Source organism: Mesoplodon densirostris, chromosome 8 (assembly GCF_025265405.1).
Source record: "Mesoplodon densirostris isolate mMesDen1 chromosome 8, mMesDen1 primary haplotype, whole genome shotgun sequence".
In the NCBI taxonomy this organism is placed as follows: domain Eukaryota; kingdom Metazoa; phylum Chordata; class Mammalia; order Artiodactyla; family Ziphiidae; genus Mesoplodon; species Mesoplodon densirostris.
The window spans coordinates 81,495,920-81,519,499 of record NC_082668.1 but is presented as its reverse complement, the minus strand read 5'-3'; the positions used below and the strand labels follow the sequence as shown (position 1 = coordinate 81,519,499).

The 23,580-nt window shown below is 37.6% G+C and overlaps 1 protein-coding gene across 1 annotated transcript in view; it reads left to right on the top strand.

Moving 5' to 3' along the window:
• Positions 1-221: 221 nt before the first annotated feature.
• The window catches only part of IFIH1 (interferon induced with helicase C domain 1), a 56,466-nt gene continuing 33,107 nt past the window's right edge, over positions 222-23,580 (top strand). Inside the window, exons 1-3 of the mRNA XM_060106421.1 lie at positions 222-677; positions 7,557-7,725; positions 12,435-12,575. Of these exons, the coding sequence (XP_059962404.1) occupies positions 222-677; positions 7,557-7,725; positions 12,435-12,575 (766 nt within the window). The remainder of the gene's footprint in view (positions 678-7,556; positions 7,726-12,434; positions 12,576-23,580) is intronic.

Here is a 23,580-nt window from a genome sequence, read left to right as displayed (position 1 = left end):
CCCGCCGCCGCCGCGTCCTGCCTACCTGCTCACCTGCCCAGGTGCGACCGCGCCCTCGCGCGCCCGCCTGGGCGTCGTGCAGGCAACCCCGTCATTGCCAGGAGCATCGCTGCAGACCCTGCAGCTCCAAAGCAGCGGGCCGCACATCTCGTCCGCTGAGCTGAGAACAGCAACTTGTCCGTCTATTGGGGAGAATCTTCTCCCGCCTCTGAGAAGGAAAGATGTCGTCGGATGGGTATTCCGCAGACAAGAATTTCTGCTATCTCATTTCGTGTTTCAGGGCCCGAGTGAAAATGTACATCCAGGTAGAGCCAGTACTGGACTACCTGACCTTTCTACCTGCAGAGGTGAAAGAGCAGATTCAGAGGACGGCTGCCACCACCGGGAACATGCAGGCAGCTGATCTGCTTCTGAACACCTTGGAGAAGGGGGTCTGGTCCCCCGGCTGGACTAGGATGTTTGTGGACGCCCTCCGACTAGCAGGCAACCCCTTAGCCGCCCGCTACGTGAACCCTGAGCTCAACGACTTGCCCTCTCCATCCTTTGAGAATGCTCACGATGAATGTCTCCAATTGCTGAACCTCCTTCAGCCCACACTGGTGGACAAGCTTCTGGTTACAGATGTCTTGGATAGATGTGTGGAGGCGGAGCTGTTGACAGTTGAAGACAGAAATCGGGTAGGTGTCAGTTCAAATGGAGCTGGACTTGTAGGCAGATACAGGTATTGTAACTCGGGGTTGTTCCTCCATTTGCCCCATTCCAAATGTTCTTTGATATCTTTTGGTAAATTTGGATCCCTCCTTGAGAAGAGAATATCTAGGCTTTTAAAAACATAATTTTGAAAACGGCTACTTTTCTAATTCTTTCACTGAAATAAACTAAAGAGGAGTTAACTCTAGAATAATAATGTATGCTAACAGACAACATTTATTAAACACTTACTGTTTGCAGTTGGTATCACTTGCAAAATGTATTATCAGAGTTCATGCTCACAATAATCTATTGAGGGGTTTTTTAATGTTATTAACTGTGCCGTTTTACAGATGAGAAAACTGAGGCAGTTTAAATAACTTGCCGAGTTCTCCCAGGAAGACATTAGCAGAGCTAGGGATTTAGTTCCTGATGGTGTGAAATTTTATAGCTTATTTTATAAAGTTCCATAGAACAGGGATCAGCAAACCATGATCCATGGGCTAAATCCAGCCCGAAACCTAAGAATGGTGTTTACATTTTTAAATTTTCAGTTCATAGAGAAAGTTTTATTGGAACACAGCCATGCTCATTCATTTACATGCTATGATTGCTCTTGCACTTTAAGAGCATTTGAACAGAGACGTATAGCCTAAAATATTTATTATCTGGGCTTTAAACAAAAGTTTTGCCAATTTCTGGCCTATATTATGCACTATACCATTTAATTTTGGTCCAAATGGGGAAACTACATAGTACACACACACACAGACACACACTTTTTTTTTTCTTTACTCAAAGTTTCAACTCTCTGGGAATCAAAAATTGGAGATAACTGAAAAAATATGTTGCTAGTTGCAATTTTCCATATTAATAAAAGAACAGTGGATTTTTTTTTTTTTTCCGGTACGTGGGCCTCTCACTGTTGTGGCCTCTCCCATTGCGGAGCACAGGCTCCGGACGCACAGGGTCAGCGGCCATGGCTCACGGGCCCAGCCGCTCCGCGACATGTGGGATCTTCCCGGACCGGGGCACGAACCCGTGTCCCCTGCATCGGCAGGCGAACTCTCAACCACTAAACCACCAGCGAAGCCCAGAATAGTGGATTTTTTTACGTGGCGTTTTGACAGGATGAATTTTACAGGTGACTTTACACTTAATGTTTTATTGTTCATTGTCTTTCAGTGAGTGAGGATGTACTGTGGAGTATAGAAATGCTTACCTATTTAAATCTGACTTACTCAGGGTGTGCGTCAGAAGTCTTATTTTGAAAGGCATGTAGGCAAATAAACCCATTTTGGGGGTCAAAGTCTAACATGCTATGATTTTTGACACTTTCTTTCTCTCTTTCTTTTTAATTCATCAACTGTTTGTATCCTTGTTACAAAGTTCTGGGCACGGGATTCCTATCAGCGTATGATGTGACTTAGTCTCTGGTGACTAAAGTTAATACTCCTTTGTCCACTTGACAGCCATAGGGCCTGTCCAAAGACTCAAGCATGCATCTAATTTTGATGACTGGTTTTCCCAACTAGTAAATTACTTTACACTGTTGTCGGTAACGTTTATGTAGTTTTGTGTATTGAGAACCAGCTAGAACGCATTATAGTAGTCCAGCTGGATATGACAAATGTGTACATCACTGTGGCAGAAACTTAATTTGGAAGACAGTATGCAGCCTTCAAGCCAGCTGGAGATGGAAGATGGCATTTCCAGCCACAGTAGCTGTTAGGAAGTCCAGAAGCAACAGAGTCCAGTAACACCACAAAGCTGTTTATGTTTGGTGGGTACGATGTCCCGATTGCCAGCGAAACAGCACTTCTCCTTATTTACTCTAAATATGTCTGCCTATCAGCATCACTTTTGTCTTGCCTGGATTGAATTTCTGCCAGCTAGTTTTTATCCAAGTTCTTGATTCTGGCAAGCTTGGAGGCAGCTAGCAGGAATGCAAGGGATTTGACACAAAGAAGATATAGAGTAAAGGGACATTTGTGTAGTGGTAGCAGTTAAGGCCAAAGCAACCCAAATTCTCCCTCAGAGCTGTATTTCAAAGGAGGCCCTGAAAGCTAGAGGAGCTATGTATCTGAGGCTTTCAAAGGAGCAATAGTGTCTGTGTGAAACTTTGGAATAGTTTTTGTACACGTCATTTTACAGGTACCATCAGTCTCAAAAGGAATCAATGGCGGATGATGGAAAGGCACCTTGAGGTTTAGAAGAATCCACAGCATGTTGATATGGGGTCCTTGAGGAATGTTTATCGTACAACAGCCAAGTGTAGTGGGGAAAGCATGGGAATTTGGAATGGCAAGACCTGGATTTGAGATCTATCTCTGTTTCTTACCATCTGTGTTACTTCGGACCAAATTATTTGTTTCCTGATCCTAAGTGTACCCATGAAAATGGACATAATAATAATTTCCTCTCTCATTCACAGTATTTTATTGAACATGAGTGAGAAATAGTGTTTATGAAAAAGCTTTATAAATAAGAAAGAGCTGTTTGGTTATGATGATGACTTCTATTATTTATTTGGTCACATTTCCTTGTGAATTTAAAGTTTCAGGGATTTAGGTAAATACCCCATGTTGAAATTGAGATCTGTCTCCTAAAGTCCCTGGATTAAACTGTGATCTGAGGAAGAAACAATGTTTTTCATCTAAGGATGAAACCAGAACCCAGTTAGGACTAAGTATAATATTGGTGCTTAATAAGTGTTGATTGGTTGGATTTATTTCCAAGGAATTGTCTGGAATAAGAAATGAAAACACTTGGAGTAATAAATTGCCTTGCCAGGCATTGGGGAATGGATGGGTGGATGATGAATATAAATAAGATCTCCAAATCTGCTTTTTTGACACCTTAAAATTGCATTTAACTAAGAAATCAGAACTTCTAAAAAACATTTTATTTTAATGCTTTTCCGGTTTTCCAGTTGACACTTTCTACTTGGTCTTGGATTCTCACCTCCACCTCCCAACCCCTGCCCCTCTTACATAAGCACTTCTAAAAACATGATCCTAGATTTAGTTTTGTGACCAGCAGGTACCCGAAGAAATTTATTTAATTGACTGATAATTCATTCATTCGGTTTAAATTTATGGAGCAGCACCTTGCATCAGACACCATGCTAGTGCTGAAATGATTGGAGAATAACACAAATACTGTCTGTGCTTTCATGGAGTTTACGATGCAGTGTTGATCAACGTTCATTCTTCTAACAAATAATTAAAGAATGTCTAGTATATGTGAAGCACTATTGCAAACTCTGAGGACTCAGCAATAAATACAAGAATCACTTTATAGATCATTATAATAGAACGCTCCCTAACAGTAAGGGGGTGTCCCTGTACTGGCCTGCTTCTATTTAGGATGCTAAGTGACATCATAGCACGTCCATGACTTAGACAACCATGAACCGTGGATCATATAAACATTTCTATAGTGTTTTTTAAAAAATTAATTAATTTGTTTATTCATTTATGTATTTTTGGCTGTGTTGGGTCTTCGTTGCTGCGCAGGCATTCTCTAGTTGCCACGGGCGGGGCCTATTCGTCATTGTGGTGTGTGGGCATCTCACTGCAGTGGCTTCTCTTTTTGTTGCAGAGCAAGGGCTCTAGGTACGCCGGCTTCAGTAGTTTTGGCACGCAAGCTCAGTAGTTGTGGCTCACGGGCTTAGTTGCTCCGCGGCATGTAAGGTCTTCCTGGACCAGGGCTCGAACCTGTGTCCCCTGTATTGGCAAGTGGATTCTTAACCACTGCACCACCAGGGAAGCCCCTCCACAGTGTCTTAATATCAATTTGAACAGTTTAAGTAAGCTTCATGTTTCAGCCCTGCCCAGTTCAAAGCATCAAATATCTATAGTCCTAGAAGACCCTCTGTACCTTTCATTTACACATTAGAACTGCAGATAATATCACCAGTCCAGCTAGAAACCCTCCAGTTCCATCTATATGAAGTTGAGTATTAGAGTTAATCTCCTTCTAGCTCATTGTAATGTCAGGTAAATTAGGATGGGTAAGAATTTTATTAGCAACAAAAAGTACAAATAAGAAATTAGTTATGTCATTGTGACAATACATAGTCATTCAGAAAGACATTAACTTTTGGAGGGAACTTGTTCTTTAAAAATTCTTTGTTTTTAACATAAGAGTTTTGCTTCCTGATTTACTGGTACTGAGGGTTGAGCTCTGCTATATTAAAAAGTCACCATTATATTTAAATAGCTATCTACGGTTGTTCTGAGGGGGGAGAAAGCATTTTTATCTAACTTTACAATTGTGTTGGCAAGCCAGTGCTTAAACGAAATATCTTTGGTTTCTCTACTGATTTCTGTTAGAAAAAACATAGATCAAAGAATTCAGGATATGAAAGCATTGAACTGTATTACCCACAAATTCATATTTATTTTCCACTGTATAAATTAGTTAACAATGTATCCATAGACATTTTTAACTTCATATTCAGAGAATACATTCAGTGGGGAAGGAACATGAGTGGGAATCATTATATGTCCTGTTTCAGGCTCAAGTCTAAATATTCATTTCCCAAGAATTTCAGTAATCAAGTGTATATATTGGGATCTTATATATAGGAGAACAGATTAAGTAAAAAACATTGTGTGACTGCTTTAAAGGGAATTGATGTACTTTCTAGAACCCAAACTAGGAAGATTCCTTAAAAATTCAGAATCTTGATGACCCTGCTAAAATTGCACAGGTATTATATGTAGTTCCACATTCAAATAATAAAAATATTTGCAGGAAATAATGGCATAATGATTCTCAAATGCCTGAACTCAGTAAGGACAAAGCAAGCTTGACAAATACAATTCTACAGTAAAGATCGACTAACTGGTCAATAGTCAAAGAAAATTTAGTGGATATAATATGGTTAGGTTTTTAAGTATAAGTATTTATTACAGTGCTTCACTTGTTCATTTTAGAGAAATGCTTTCTGATGACTACTTCTGTGGAATGAGTTTAAAGCTGATAAAAGGCTGAGATAATTAAAAATGGAAATGGTTGAGTTAAAATAAGGTGCTCAAACCAGTCTCATTTAGCATCTTTAGAGACTACTGCTTAAATTAGCAGATAATAATAGAGATGTTACACATCAGAGAAGACAAAGAATTTCCATTAGAAAATTAACAAAATTAAAGAAAAGTAGGAAATCAGCAAGAATCTGCTTAGAAATGCTGTGGGGGAGATGGACTGAAATAGCCTAAATTTTATTAAGTCAAGTAGTCATTTTAACCACCTCTTGTCAGAAAATGATCTTAAAATTGGAGACAATTACCAGCTATAATTATAGCTCAGTAAGGCAATATTCAGCCTCTGAAGCCAATGTCTGGGATCTAATTCTACCTCTGCCATTTACTAGCTTTGTGGCCTTAGGGAGGTAACTGGACTTCTCTGAGCCTTGGATTTCTGATCTGTAAAATGGGTTAATATCGGTATCTTCTTCAGAGTTGTTGGGTTGATACATGCAAAACACGTATAATGGCATAATTATCTATTAGCTAATGAAACAAACATATTCTTTGGGTAGAAATCATGTGGTATAATCTTGTACTAAGTAGCGTCTGCTGGTGAAATGTTTGTAAAGATAGATGCTTTTCCCGGTCATCATAATAATAAACACTAAATTTGTACCAGACATTGTTCCAAAAATGTGAATTCCTGAAATTAAATGGTTATTGGATATATTTAGAGGACTAGAAAATACACAAGTTCGTAGGAAACAATTAATCTAGCTGAATAGTCCATATTATACATGCAGAAGATGGGCAAATGTTGAGAAAGACCTTTGAGAGTATATAAGTTAGTACTTCTTACCTAAGCTGCTGATTAGAATCAAGAGGTGCTTTTGAAAAAAACCTTCTGGTTTCCCCCCATGGACAAATCAGAATCTCTGGGGGTAGATTTCAGACATCAGTATTTTCTAAAGCTCCTCAGGTGATTCTAACATGCAGCTAGGACAGACAAAGGCTGTAATTTCATTTCAGTTGCTTCATTTTACACATGTAGAAACTGAGGTCTGTAGAGGAAGTGGCTTGACTAATGGCCCAGCAAGGTGATGGTGTCCTGCCTAATTTCTTTCTGGTCTAAATGTGATCCTTTCTCCAAATGTCTGGTGCTGTATTAAGAACTGGGGATATGCACTGTAATAATGATTACACTAATGATTCACATTTAAAAAGATTTACTAGATTAATCTAAAGGAGAAATTAAATGAAGGTTAAAAATAGTAATGAATGGATATAGAAATGCTTCTGCCCAATACTTAAAAAAAGAATATAGAAATAAATTTGTCTTATAATATTAAGTAAATACAAATTTTTTTAAAATGTATTATAGCAGTAATAAATAATACAAATATTAAAGAATATAAATCTCTGATAGTAATTACTTATTCCATAATGGTAATAGTGAAGAAAGAGAGGTCGGATAAGAAATGTTTGATTTCCTATTTATAGACTCCACATGAGTTGAAAAGAAATAGCAAGCCCTAGATATACAGAAAGAAATTGATGCAAATAGACATAACATGGCTAGACATTAAAGACGCCTTCTTTTGCACCCCTTATTCAGAATGGCGGAGGTAAAACATCTGTTTCCTAAGTGTCAGCTTTGAATATCTCAATAGCTTTAAAAAATAGTGTATATTTAAAAGGGGGATTGGCCCAGGGATTTTTTTCCCCCTAGAATCCAAAATTTCTGTAAGCGGCATTGCTGTTTTCTTTAGTATTTGAATATGAGCCTTTATACATATGCTTAATTGTGCAATTTTTCTAAAGGCTAGTTCCTGTTTAAATTTATTCATAAGATAGTTGGACTTCTTTAATTCTACTTTTCTCTTAAAACAGGTTTCTGCTGCAGAAAATAATGGAAATGAAGCAGGGGTAAGAGAGCTACTGAAAAGGATCGTGCAGAAAGAAAACTGGTTTTCTACGTTTCTGACTGTTCTGAGGCAAACAGGAAACTACGCGCTTGCCCAGGAGTTAACAGGCACCGATTGCTATGAAAGCAATGCAGGTATTGCTAATTCTGCAAAGGGTTTTTGTGTTTCGCCTAGTGACTGAGAGTTTAAAAACCTGTAGACACAGTGCCAAATACTAGGGTATTTAGAATCAAATTTTCAAGCGATTTTGAGAGGTATGTTTTCTTCTTTTTACAAATGAGGAAACTGCTGCTTGGGAAAAGATGAACCTTCCGAAGACCACAGCACTCAGCAAGCTGGGCTGGAATATTGGCAGCTGACTCCTTGTCCAACATGTTTTCCATTTCCCATCTTATTTTGGAAACAAAGTGATTGTCTGAGATTTTTATCAAGATAATTTTAACACTGCCTAGACAAATAAATTGGAAGAAAATATTTTAGTGGTTATTACAACTGCTGCATAGTCTTCTGGACATTTATATAAATTTTGAAGGAATTTATTAAACATTTGATAAAAGGCCTGTAATTGCTAACATATCACAGTGTTACTTTCTATGAGTTTTTAAAAGTATTCAATTATAATAATAAAATAACAGTTTAGAGCTCTTTCACATATATCATTTGTAAATCTAATATAATCTGCCATCTTATTTTTCTTTACAGAGTATGTATCCTATGCTTTTAAAAATACCATATGGGGCCTCCCTGGTGGCGCAAGTGGTTGAGAGTCCGCCTGCCGATGCAGGGGATGCGGGTTCGTGCCCCGGTCTGGGAGGATCCCATGTGCCGCGGAGCGGCTGGGCCCGTGAGCCATGGCCGCTGGGCCTGCGCGTCCGGAGCCTGTGCTCCGCAGCGGGGGAGGCCACAACAGTGAGAGGCCCGCATACCGCAAAAAAAAAAAAAAAAAAAAATACCATATGTAAGACAAATTGAAGTTTAATTGGTAATGAATGATTACCAATTTATAATTGGTATAATTTATTCACAATTATATATAATTTAAATGATTATAATCATTTCAAGCTTACTTCACTTCTTTTATTCAGTCAGTCATTCAATCAACATGTGAATACAAACAATGTGCCAGACACTGTTCTAGGTGCTGGGGATATGGATTTAAATGAGACATACAAAGTCCCCATTCCCATAAACCACACTTCCTAATGGAATAAGAAATACAGTGAACAATTTTCTAACCTACTTATGCAAAAGAAAAACAGATAGTTACTAAATTATTAGAGTAAACAGCATATTATGATTTTATGCTGTATTATTTATGAAATAGCTTAATTTTGCTCAGTGGTTAGAAATACACACAATATATATACACATATATTATCTGTGTGTATATATATATAGTGTATATATACACATACACACAACATTGTGTACGTATGTGTGTGTATATGTATATATATAGAGAGAGAGACAAACACAAACAAACACAAATATTTTTACTATGAAATATTGAAAAGCCCAGAAGAATTACAAAATAGTATTAATGGACCTGTGTGTAAATGAATCACAGGGAGTGAAGTGTAATCCATGTTTAAGGAAGGTCTTCTTGCTTCAGCCCAAAGCAAATGCTGTATGGTGTCATATGTTTGAGATGGCCACAAAGTGAAAAGCTCAAGAGGCTCCCCTTTTTGAGATTATCTAGGGATTTGAGGGGGATTTATTCAGCCAAATGTGGTTAATCCAGCTTTCAAAAGCCAAGCAGTAATTCTGTGATCTGTCCACTAGCAGGTCCCCCAGTTTCTACTGTCATTGTTTCTATTTCCACAGCAAAGTGTAACTGTATTTAAAAAAAAAAAATCCCTCTCAGTAGAATCACCTTGATTTTGCTTCAGTCCTCTGGAGTGAGCTCAGTGGTGCCACTTTCTTGCAACATCAAGATTATGGGTTCTTTTGCGTTTATATATTATGGCCCAGCTATTATTTCCACAATGTAACTCTAATGCCAGTTTGCTAATTCTAAAGGGACTTCAGGCCAAACTTACATACAATAATGGGGCCAAATTTCTCCTACATACCTCAAGGATGAGCTGGACCCCAGCGCAGATCACACCCTCTCATGATGAGTTCCCTTTCAAGACCTCGTGGGACCATTTCCATCCATGACAAACACCCTAGGACTTGAACTTCAAAGGGAAATGGCTACAGTCTCAATTTTTTTGTTCCCTGCGACATTTTGGCCTCAGTGTATCGAGGGATATTAGAAAGAGCAGCCTTGCAGATCACAAAAGACCTTGTTATATCCATCCCCCAAAGTAGAGGGTACTTACCCATTTTATGGTTGTGTACTAGTTTAGGAAAAAGTCTAGAAGACCAACTCTGAGTGTCTTCTAGCTTCTCCTGACATAGACAATGTCTCGCCATATTTCTGTCTTTTTTTTATTGGGGGGGAGCGGAGCAACAAGTTACATACAACATATTTCTTTCTAAGATATTTTTAAGTTCCACTTTACAAGGTGCCTTGTTGGAAGCTAATGTGATTTTTCAAATTCTAATGCTTTGAACGATAGCAATCCTAGGTAAAGTATATACACGTAATACCTGTATAATAACACACCTCATCATATACCTCCTCTAATATTCACATGCCTTCCTCTTTACTTTCCTTATTATATGCCATAACTTTGTATTATGATTAAGTCTTTACATGTCTGTTTCAGAATGGCTTGGGGACTAGTTTATCCAAACTCTCGTAGCCTGTGCACATAATATTGGCTGGCCAAGGCCAAACACTTTATAAAAGGGATAAAGCCCTTCTGAAAAGAAAAAAGTGGCACCAATTATCCATCATTCTTTTCGCCCTCCCTGGTCCCCTGACAGGATCCTCTTACATTTGGGGCTTTTCTTTCTTTCAGCCAAAGTGGGTGATGATGGATGTTGCCCCAGATATGTGGGCTTTTACAAAGACAGGGAGCCCAGTAGAAAGGGATTTCTAAGCTTCTTTTGAAGGTTGGATGGAAGATGCAATCCCCTTCTGGGACTCAGCATCCTTACACTCTCACTACCCCTACCAGCAGTCAGGGTGCTCCTGACCAACTCATTCCAAATAAGTAGGGCTTACTTCTCATGTCCTCCCCTGAAAATCCAATCAGGGGAGTCAGGAATTTAAATATTGTTTGCTAACCTATATATATTATTAAGGGATTCTAACCATTTTTCTAGCAGGTCTTGATGCCCAGAACAAAGTTAGCTGTCATTATTCAAAGTTAGCTGTGGTAGGAGCTGCTGTGGATGGAATCGAGACCCCCTGCCACCAAATTCATATATTGAAGCCTTAACCTGCAATGTGACTGTATCTGGAGCTAGGTCTTTAGGAGGTAATTAAGGTTAAATGAGATCCAAAGTTTGGGTCCCAATCTGATAGGACTGAGGCCTTATATGAAGAGGAAGAGAGATCTCTGTCTCTTTCTCTCTCCCCACCATGTGAGTACACAGTGAGAAGGTGACATTCTGCAACCTCAGGAACATGCTCTCACCAGACACCAACCTGCTGGCACATTGACCGTGGACTTCCTAATTCTAGAACTGTGAGAAAATACTTTTCTGTGACTTAAGTCACTCTGTCTATGGTACTTTATCATGTTGGCCCATGCTGACTAACACAGGAGCCTGGGCTCTGGATCCTGACACTTACTGAGCCCTGGCTCCTTCATGTCCCTGGATGTGTGACTTTCACTGGGTACTTGCCCTCTCTGTGCCTCGGTTTACTCCTCTGTGTAATGGTGATAATAATATTACTGATTACCCAGGATTATTTTGAGGATTAAAAGATTTAACATTTGTAAAGCACAAAATAAATTGACTATTATTATTATAAACCCCAAACATACTTAATATGTACCTACAAATATTATAAAATCATCTTGTCTAAAGACAAACTCCAAAGTCAGAACAGTTTTCTTCAGGAAATTCTCCATACACAGCACACATCTTCTCCTTATTCTTTAAGATGGGTTAATCGAAAATGATACTTTAAGAAATTTTCTTTATGACACATTGTACTTCAGAAGGGCAGAAACTCTTGTCTTTCTTTGTAACTTTCTTTCAAAAGTCCTTAAGAAAACACTCAATACGTGTTGGCTGAAGGAAAAAAAAGGTCAGGTGGAAGAAATGGTGGGAAGGAGAAAGGAAGGATTCAGAATATTTCATTAAATTTCTAAAAAATCTCCAGAAATCCAGAATACATGAATGTAGGCTAACATTAAAGCATATGTACATCTCGTGTAGAACACGCAGTGAGAGAACAAAAAGGCTAGAGCACAAGCTGAAGAAAAATTACCACCAAGTTTGCATTTTCATTAATGCAGCCTTACATGTGACTTTGTATCACTGAACAAGTGGCTTACTTCCTAAAGTTGATGGTCAGATGGGAAATCGTCACACTTATGATTAACATAATACTTATTATATTGGCTTTTTAGATAAAATTTAGTCATCACAAAAGAATTACTCACTGTGTTCACATAAAAAAATAAAAATACTTTGTCACAACATAAAAACATGTTCCAAGCCTTACAAAATGTCAAAGTATTGTAGTATATTTAGGCAGATCTCTACTAGGGACCCCACTTGGTTTTCAAAATAAAAATAACAGCTCTTTATATTGTATAAAAACTTGCATTGCAATACAATTTGCATTCTGTTTGGAATTTCAAAGTATTTAAGTATATTCAGGTTAATCTCTATTAGGAACCCCTATTCTGTTTTCAAAATAACAATGACAGTTATGTATACTGTAAAAAAAACTTGCATGGCACTATTGTTTACATTCTAATACTTTTATTCACAGAGTCTGAGAATTTATCACCAGAAGATGGTCCTGAAGTCAAAGAGCCCCTCCTTTTAGTCACAGATCAGCCCAGTCTGGAGGTCTGGGGCACAGAGAATAATTCATTGGAACCGTCTTTTGCAGATTCTTCTGTAGCTTCAGGTACTTGGGACACACACATACTTTTACATGCACTAATTAACTACTTCTGGAAAAATCAGTTGCTGCCTTGATGACATTAGGATCTATTAAACAGAGGGAGAAATTTTGGGCTTTGGGGTTTTGTGAGTATTTGTGTTAAAATAATATTTCTGGAGGAGATTAAATGAAAATAATTGCTCTTTGTGTCTAAAAATGTTTTAAAACTAATGCAATATTAATATGTTATGAACATGAACACATTGGGTTCTAATTTTATTTTATAAGATATCCGTGGTCCTTGTCATGTGGTAAATATCATAAGCAAGTCCTGCATTTCATGATTTTCGAAGTACTTTCAAATACATGAATTAGTGGGTTTTTTAAAAAAAGATTTATTTATTTATTTATTTATCTATTTTGGCTGCACCGGGTCTTAGCTGTGGCATGCGGAATCTTCGTTACGGCATGTGGGATCTTTTAGTTGTGGCATGCGACTTCTTAGTTGTAGCATGTGGGCTTCTTAGTTGCAACATGTGAACTCTTAGTTGTAGCATGTGGGATCTAGTTCCTCAACCAGAGATCGAACCCAGGCCCCTGCATTGAGAGCATGGAGTCTTACCCACTGGACCACAAGGGAAGTCCCCATGAATTAGTTTGACTCATCCAAATTTCTGAGAATTAAATGAGGCCATTACGTTTTCCTCTTTTTACAGACTGGTGTGTCACAGAGAGGTTCAACTGGGTTATAGAGACCAAAAACAAGGCTTTAGAAAAGAAGATGAATGGGTGCTAAACAGGAGTTGGTTTGAATTTCAGTAACTAATTGGTGTGGGTACTAGATCCACCATGTCCACCTTTTAGATATGAAACAGCCCTGGAAGAATCAAACTAATTTAATTATTTCCCCTCCTTAATTTGCTCATAATAGGAGAATCCTTCTCTCCTTCCCTCTTTCCCCCAAATGGCCACATTCATTTTTCACTAGAAATAGGTTGAAGTCTGGTGTGCTGGTAAATGTTTACCAAGTGGCTCTCGGGGGAAAAGAAAAAAGCCCTGATTTGTAGCATATGCCAATCTTCATGGTGTAAATACTCCCACTAAGGCTACTTTCAAGTGCCCACATAATGTCATCGACCACTAAGTCAGGAATAGATGTGCAGTAGCACACCACTATTTGCCATTTCCATTATACGGAGACAACGGGCTTAAATAGCCTCAACATCACTGATGATTGTAAAATCTAGTAAAATGATTAGAAATTGATGAGTTTTAAGTATTCTTTACCTTTGTTTTAATATAATTTTTTAGTAAGTCCATATAATTTAATTTTTAAAATTGCCTGCGCTTAACATTAACAACTGGCTCATGAAATTCTAGAAAATTTAACAATTGTTCTTGTGCTGTATGAGCAGTATGAGCTGACTCCATCACACTATTACAAAGTATACTATTTTCAACTCAGAAAAGTAATATAGCTGCATTGCAGGAAATTTGGAAAACATAGAAACCTACAAAGAAAAAGTCACGCACATTTTTACAGTAAGATATATTACTCTTCACATTTGGGTATCCCTTTTTTTTTACATACCTGGATGTTTATATATAATGATATTTCTCCTGTATTCATTAGATATTCTTCTACAGCATGGTTTTTAACAATTGAATAATAATTCCATCCATTGGATGCTTTATGATTAATTAACCAATTGTTGATCATGTAGGATGTTTCTAAATTTCTACATCATGAATAATGCTGCATAACTCTCTTCATATTTATCTCTCAGTTTAATTCTTTTTAAATTTATTTTTAATTTTTAAAATTTATTTTATTGAAGTATAGTTGATTTACAATGTTGTGTTAATTTCTGCTGTACAGCAAAGTAATTCAGTTATATATATACATGCTTTTTCACATTCTTTTCTGTTATGGTTTATAACCGGATATTGACTCTAGTTCTTTGTGCTACACAGTAGGACCTTATTGTTTATCCATCCTCTATATAATAGTTTGCATCTGCTAACCCCAAACTCCCAATCCATTCCTACCCCACCCAGTTTAATTCTTAAAAACATATTACATAATTGAAATTTCTGGATCAATGATTTGTACAGTTTTAAGATATTTGATACTTAATGTTATATTTCATTCCAGGAACTTGTACCAAATTACATGTGCTCTAACAGTATAGGAGAGTACTTACTGCCCTGAAGTCTATTCTATAAAAGTGGGTAATATTATTTTTAAACTTTGCCAATTTGGTATTTTACTACTTGAATTTGAATTTTTTTCTAATGAAAAATGTTTTTACAAGTTCATTCCTTTTGTTGTTGCTAACTGCCTACTTTTCTATTACGGTATTTTATATTCTTGCTGGTTTATGTGAATTAGCTAAATATACAGGATAGCAATCTTTTGTCAATAAAATAGTATCAAGATTTTTTATAGTTTGCCTGCTATTTAGCCTTGTTTAAGGTGTTTGTTTTTTTAGTGGAATACTTCTGAAGCTTTAATGTGCTTATGAGTCACATGGAAGAGGAGGTCTTACTGATATGCAGATTTTGATTCAGTAGGTTCTGTATGGAGCCTGAGATTCTGCCTTTCTCACTTGCTCCCAGGTGATGCTGCTACTGCTGGTCTTGGACTACACTTTAAGTAGCAAGGTTTACTGTACAGAATAGCAAAGCTTTTAAACCTGAATTCTAGAGGGCCTTTTTTTTTTTTTTTCATTTGAGCAGCTGCACTTTCTTTCAGAAATCATGATTGCATAGGAATGCCAACTCTACTACCTGAATGTGGGTTTTTCACATTTTAATAAACTTCCTTGGTAGGCTACCTGACATCTCTGTGGGTTACTGGCTATTTTCTAAATTCGCACTAGAAAGAATTGAAGCCAGAACTGAGGCTGGGAATTGATCCTGCATCTCAAATGAAGGTTTTTCATCCAAGGTTGCCAACCTAATGCATCTTGTCAGCCTGTAGTTTATTTATCTGTGGAGCATTCTGAGTCTCAACAAGGACAAAATTAAAGACAAAACCTTTTTAAAAAAATCTGTTTTCTTACTATTTAATATAAAACTTAAAGCTGCATCAAGTGAAAAAAATCTAGACCTTAATAATGGCCTTAAGGGACAGAAAGGGGTTTTGTTTTTCCCTCTTGGGGTCCCCTCCCTCCCTTCCTTTCACTTCTTTCATTTAACGAATCTTATTAAACTCCTATCGTGTGCCAGGCATGCACTGTTCAGTGTTCAGCACTGTAAATATTGTGGTGGAGCAAACCAGATGTGGTTTCTGCTCCCATGGAGCTTTCAAATGATGGGCATGTCAAATGGTAGTCACTATATAGCTGCACAGTAAGTGCTGTGAAAGAAAAGTACAGACTATTAAAATGTGTACTAGTCTGAGAACATGTGAGGGTACAACAAACTGTACAGTAATCTGAGGACTCCATCCAATTCACAGACTTTAACAATCTTCTAGTCTGTAAGATTCTTGTGGTGTCTGGACTTCTCATGTGGATTAGGGAACAGGTTCGTCCAATGCATTCTGGTTCTTTCCAGAGCAGTAAGAAAAGGTAACTGATATATGAAAATGGAGTGCTTTTGCTTTAGGCCTTTGCCTCTGCTTCTGATAGATGTTGTGGATCATCCCAGGTATTCATTTCTTTTCTTGCTGCTCTTCAGAACTAAGAATTACCGATGTAAATGACTTGTAAAGTATCATTAACCCAAAGAAGTTATTGTAGTTCTTTGGACTGAAGTTTTTGTTGCAAAATTAACTGTAGAAGGATTTTGCCTACGTTGGCATTCTTTTACAGGATTAACCATCAAAATAAATAAGATAATATTCAATAATCTGTAATATTTATTTGCATAATTTTTTGTGTGTATCTTAATGATATTTACAAAATATAATCTTTATTTTGAATTTCAGTACATTGGGTTAAGATTTCAAATACAGTTACCAAGGTAGCATTGAAAGAAACTTATTATTTAAGCTACACACATTCTATAAATATGAATTTTCATAGGCAAAAAAAATGTGACTTGAATTATTTCTAATTATTTATTTATTTATTTTTTGCGGTACACGGGCCTCTCACTGCTGTGGCCCCTCCCGTTGCGGAGCACAGGCTCCGGACGCGCAGACTCAGTGGCCATGGCTCACGGGCCCAGCCGCTCTGCGGCATGTGGGATCTTCCCGGACCGGGGCACGAACCCGCATCCCCTGCATCGGCAGGCGGACTCTCAACCACTGCGCCAGCAGGGAAGCCCTATTTCTAATTTTAAATTAAGACTTCTCTAATTTTTATTTCCAAATCAGTTTCTAAAATACTGTTTTTCAGTGCATAATAGTCTTTGTGGATACAAATGTTAATTATTTATAGTTTTAATGCAAAGATTCTTTGTATATTGTTTCTAGCCTTTTTTACTCCTTAACACACCTGACAGGTAAGACACACTAGTATTAGTAATAATGGCCCACCCTGAAACCAATTTTAATCACTCCTTCAGTGATTAAATCAGTGATTTAATCACCAAATTTAATCTCTCCTTCAGCCTGGGGTGATAGACGAGAATTCCCTAGTGGGCAGTTCTGGACAGGGATTTTGTCATGCCTCCACATCGGAGGCTGGCATTTCTTCTTCCTTTCTCCTTTCAACTTCTTCCTATTAAAAAGTGGTTAATAATTAATATATACCACATTTTTAAAAATTTGCTTTTGCCACACTAATACAACCATTTCTAAAGGATATTTGAATAGTTCTCAGACTATTCATAGAATTTTAATGCTGGATGTAATAATTCTGCTTTCTGAGGTCACTGGTCATTTTCTAACAAGAAATTATTGGAAAACTTTGGTGTTTCTCTAGACCACACTTCCCTAGAAAACATCAGAGGGACACAATGTCCACATTCATTTTCTTCTATTAAAAATATTTTAAGTATAGCAAATACACAGTTATCTGGTTTATGTTAATTCTATAGGCTTACAGTAAAGTTGGTTATGCAGTCATTTTTAATTGTCTGCTACTGTTGCTTTGTTAAAACAAGTGAGTGGTTATTTTACATTGACCTTTTTAATATACTATTTTAGGAACTAATGACATATATAAAATAAAAAATAAAGCAAATGAGGTTCAAAACGAAATAATAAAATTTACTGTATTTGGAATGAACTTACTTTTATGCAGAGTTCCACAGAAAATCCCCCAAATTTCTTTTATCATCTTTGTTGATCTCCCTGTTATGAAACTAGAAAATGCAAGTACCGCAGGTTGGTCAGCAGAGGGCGCTTTGACATTTATAAAGAGACTGGAATGTCACTGTTCCAGGGTGGACGATTATAACGTACAGGGTGAGTGTGCCATGTGTGAATACACAGTGCGCATGACTGAGTGCATGTGTATATTTTGATTTATATATTCGTTCACGTGAAGATTTTAAAATTCCACCCAAGCTAATGAGCTTACCAACCTGCTTGTTTTCAGACTTTAGTACCTTCTTTTTCATATTCCCCCATATGTTCCACTCCTTAGGTTTATCCGGTGACATTATGCTTTGGAATATATTGTGGATATATTTTGCATAGATCATCTTCTGTAGGAGGGGTTTAAAAATTGACCTTTATAAAACAGCCTCCTTCTTTCTGGCCCAATCTGTTAGTGCACTTTTTTTGTTGTTGTTTTGTTTTCCCTTTTTATAGACCAAAGTCCAATCTTAGATTTGGTCTATAGTAATCTCTGTAAAAATGCCACAAAATTTATCCTTGCACTTGAGGACAAGAATAATGTTCTATAGTACTAACCTCTAGAAATTTAGAGATTTTTAGAATCTCTAGAAATACATACCACATAGACCTTGAGAGCTTAGTGGGAAAGATAATTGATGTAGCAGTCTGCAATAATACTGTGAGAGATCACCCATACTGTTACAGGATTGCTCTGAATTAAGATAGCTCTCCTTTACATCTATATATTTTCTAAATTTAGTTACATTAATTATTGTGAAGTAGAAATACTACTACGGCAATCCAAAAGGCAAATATTATTGTGAGCTGAGAAAGAGAGAGAGAGAGAGAGAGAGAGAGAGAGGGAGAGGGAGGAAGAGATGCTGTTACAGATGCTGATATTGGTGCTTGTTAAAGGATAATATAGGTTTGTATTTTATATGAAACCCACCAAGAGTCATCTAGGTTAGTTATATGACCTCCAATTGCATAATAGTTCTAGGAGGGTGACTGTTCATATCTCAGGAGTGAGAATGTAAGTATTTTGATGGAGAGAAACCTCTTTACTGCTCAGCTAATACACGTTGGATTTATTTTCTTGACATCTTTTTATGACTACGAGCCTAAAGCTTTTTTAGCAGAGTTTTAACAAAAGCAGTGGTTTTAATTTGATCGTTAGATCTTACCTTCTCTATTTTGGCATATGAATGAGGACTAGAAGATGAGAATGAGCTCGTCAGGTCATATTATTGAGAAAACCAAGCACTGGGGTATTGTGCTCACCCTCAGAGAGTTTATAATCCCGTTCAAGAAAACAAGTTTCATGTCCTCAAAGAGAGACAGTAATCTATCTCTAGCAAAAGAGAAAGTATTAAAGGATGAGGGAAGAAGCCTGGTGAAAGAAGGAAGACTTAGAGAAAGCTTATCAGAGAGGAGGAATGTGAGGCAGTTCATCTTCACCTTGAAGGTCCTGTGTTGGACCTGTAAACAGAAGTGGTAGCCAACACTTCCCGTTACATGGACACCATGAGCAAAAGTGCAGGTATAGGAAAGTTCAAAATGTGGTGTGTGTGTGTGTGTGTGTGTGTGTGTGTGTGTGTGTGTGTGTGTTGGGGGGATATTGATAATGGAGGAGACTATCCCTATGTGGGAGTGGGGGGATATGGGTAATCTCTCTACCTTCCACTCAATTTTGCTGCAAAACTAAAATGCTAGGAAAGAAAATCTATAAAAAATTCATCCAGCTATAATAAACACATCAAAATCCAGCTGTAATAAACATAGCAAAGTTTTATAAAAAATGTGGGTAGGGGAACAGTTGGATTAGAGGGGAACATTTATGGAGGAGGGTGGTTGGAGATAAGACTTCTAGGATCAATGAGAATGAGTGGGTTTCTCTTACTATGACTTTTACAAAGCCTTGTCCTAAGGCAAAACAATACTTAAGTGTTTATCATTCGTTGTTTGGACAATTATGGAATATTAGCCCAAAGCATGTGTGATTATTTCAGATGGTGTTTGTGGGAAAGTCCTTAGTTAGAGGGATGTATCCATCAGGGTGCTGGAATGGGCTCCTTCCAGCTTGCAGGAGCCCAGTGTGCATGTGTCTTCCCAGTTCCACTTGGTGACTGGTCATGCTGGTAGCTTGAAATCAGCCATGGTGGGAATATGAATACCATCAATATTGGCAAACACTTTAAAATTGTCGCTTTTTTTCTCCCCAAGAGCTGCTATTGAATAATTACCAGGATAGCTTTAAACAAATCTCTCCCCATACTTTCCTCAGGTCTACTTAACTTGAATAGCTCTTCCTTAAGGGTGCCTACCAGCCAAAGAGGTTTCCAGTTCATCATCTTCTATCTTGCCACCTTGAATTGCCAAGACTTACTTCCCATGTGGTCATCAGGCTTATCACTCTTAACTGACTCTGCTCTTGGACTTTTTGCCTCTGCCTCTGACTAGCAATGAATGAACGGGTCACTCTAGTGGGTATGGTTATCCCCACAACCCTGTACTTGAATCATCATCTTTCCCTTTGAGACCCAAGTCCAAAGGCTAAAGGGCATGGATGATACAATTTCAGCCAACATCAATATACACAATTCCAATTTAATTCTGGCTGAAACATTTCAGCAGTGTGAATTCTATAAACAGGAGCACAGGAGCTCCATGGATAGCGACGTGGGCCTGTGGCTCTAGGAGATTTTTTTTTTTTTTTTTTCTCTTTGGGGAACTCATTTCCTAGAAGCTTGGATCCAGGAGAGAATATGCAAGGTGGGTGGAGGTGGCTTCTCTCCATTCTGTGGGAACACATGTTCCCCGGCACAGAGAGCAGAGTCTGACAGACCAAAATGTTAGCGTGTGTGTGTGTGTGTGTGTGTGTGCGCGCGCACACACACACAAATCCATATACATAGAGCTGAAAATAAAAGTCCTCTATCTCCTCTCAAAAAAGATTATTTCAAAAGGAAAGGAATTAGGTATTATTAGTATGACAATAAGCACACTTAAGAAGCTCATGAGTCTGTGTATGTGCCCATATGTGCACATGTATTTGAAGCTATAGGGTGGTCTTTGCTGTTCCAGACTGTGGGGATTATGCAACTGGAGGGAAGGTGGGGATAGTTGAAGAAGTGAAGCTGATGTGCGTCACGAGGTCAGAACTGGAATAAATATACCGTTATCTGGCAAGTGAAAGTAGACTATGTGCAGACCCTGTAAGCACTACCTCTCAGGAAAATGGATCTGTTGGTGCCCTTCTTCTTTCTCAGTAGCACAGAGGCTTGGCCCCCTTCCTAATGTAATGCAAAATGATTTTCCAGCAAAGAGACTGACAGCCTGAGGGCGAGGGGTAAGAGCAGAAATCTTTTGTGGAGTTAGACATGCATCTTAGGCTGAAAATAGGAGGGTCACTACCTGGTAGGGGTAGAAGAACCAATCTGTATCTTATCTAATGAAGCTCAGTTCTTGGGCTGAATAAACAGCATACTTATCAACTAATTGTTATAATAGCATTCCTCCAGCAGAGGGCATACTTTACATTGGAATAGATCTAAAAAGGCTTTCAAGGAAGAGGTTTTTTTCAATTGAAATTTTTTAATTTCAATTTTCTTTGGCTTCTAAATGGTTTAAAAATATTTTAAAGTATTTAAAGTTCCAGAAGATGTTAAATATAAAATTTCTCAGATTCAAGTTAATATTTCTGCCATATTAGTAAGCTATTCAAGATGTGATTATAAAATGAGGCAGTTTTTTTCCATGGCTTATGGACTGGTCTTAGACACTATTATTGTAAGCAAAGCTGTTCTGTATTGTGTTGTTTACAAAATTATTCTAGAAATCCTATCTTTTAACTGGATGAGTATTGTTTTTCTTCATTCCAATAGATTTTGATAGGAATAACTGCTTTTCTTTAACAGGAATCACCAGTGTTTTCTAATCTGTTTCATAGCTAGCTTTGATATTTTTCCTAGAGGAAATGACACCTATCTAAAAGTTAACTAAACTTATTATATAATCTAACTTTAATATTCAAAGCTCATTTAAACAGCAACTTCATGAGAATTTAAGATTTGTTTCTCTTAAAGATTTATTTCCTTGATCTAACAGAATCATTCTCACGATAAAGGAGAAAGTAGAAACTGCTATCTATATTTAAAAAATTTTTAAAGATTAAGTCACTTGTTATCAGTGGCTGAGCTCAGATCTGGAGACTGATCTGTTTGACTCCACAGCACATGTTCTTTTCATGGGAACACCCAGTCTCCAATTGACTATTTATCTGATCTATTTTAAAATCATAGACACATGACTATTCATTAGGACATAAGTCCAGATTGATAGTGTGAAAAATAGTGATACAAAGAATGAAACATGATAATCCTATATAATCAATTGTAGGAATTCTTGGCTTATAAACTCAATAGGTTGATTTAATTTTGTCATCACATAACACTTTTTTTTTTTTTTTGGCGGTATGGGGGCCTCTCACTGTTGTGGCCTCTCCCGCTGCGGAGCACAGGCTCCGGACGCGCAGGCTCAGCGGCCACGGCCCATGGGTCCAGCCGCTCCACAGCATGTGGAATCTTCCCGGACCGGGGCATGAACCCGCGCCCCCCGCATCAGCAGACAGACCCTCAACCACTGCGCCACCAGGGAAGCCCCACATAACACATTTTTGATCTGACTTTTTGGTGTGTGTGTGTGTGTGTGTGTGTGTGTAACATGATTTCTTTAGGTAATTGCAGGAAGAAAATATCTGGAAAAGCCATTCTCAATGCTGCTGGAGAGACAATATATTTTCTTTAATTATTAGAGTTATTTCCTTTAGTACTTCTATTTCTATGAAATCAAAAAAAAATCAAACGAATAAGAATTTGCTGCCAAGGAAACAAAATTATTTTTGTGTTGAGAAACTGGAGATTTATATATCCTTAAAATGACAAAGAAATAGGGCTTCCCTGGTGGCGCAGTGGTTGAGAGTCCACCTGCCGATGCAGGGGACACGGGTTCGTGCCCCGGTCCGGGAAGATCCCACATGCCGCGGAGAGGCTGGGTCCGTGAGCCATGGCCGCTGAGCCTGCACGTCCGGAGCCTGTGCCCCACAACAGGAGAGGCCACAACAGTGAGAGGCCCGCGTACTGCAAAAAAAAAAAAAAAAAAAAAAAAAAAAGACTAAAAATAGACCTCTATATGTTCATTTTCATAATGACCTCTAGCCAAATTATTGCAATTAATTTTAATTAATTTTAATTTTTAAGGAAGATAGAAATGCTCTTCTTTTATTTGTGTGCAGAAAAAAGTTTAAAACTTAGTGTGGATGTTTAATCAACTATACTCCAATATAAAATAAAAATTAAAAAAGAAACTGTGGATGTTTAAAGTAAAGTAAATGAAAGTTTGTGGGTGAAATCCGAGATGTTAGTTAGCAAAATAAAATAATCTCTAACTTTTTCCTGGAAAGATAAGCTACTTCAAGATTGATAGAAAACTTGACATTACAATGAAAACTTAAAAAAAAAACCCATTCATTTCACTTAACACTATGGATACAGTACTGTTTGCTTGTTTACAAAGCTTTACAATGATCATCAGCCATGCTAGACATTGGGCAAAAAGCACTGGAACTTCATTTATTTTTATGGCTGAGTAATATTCCATTGTATATATGTGCCACATCTTCTTTATCCATTCATCTGTTGATGGACACTTAGGTTGCTTCCATGTCCTGGCTATTTTATTTTTTTATTATTTTATTTTATTTTATTTTTAATTTTATTTATTTATTTTTGCTCTGTT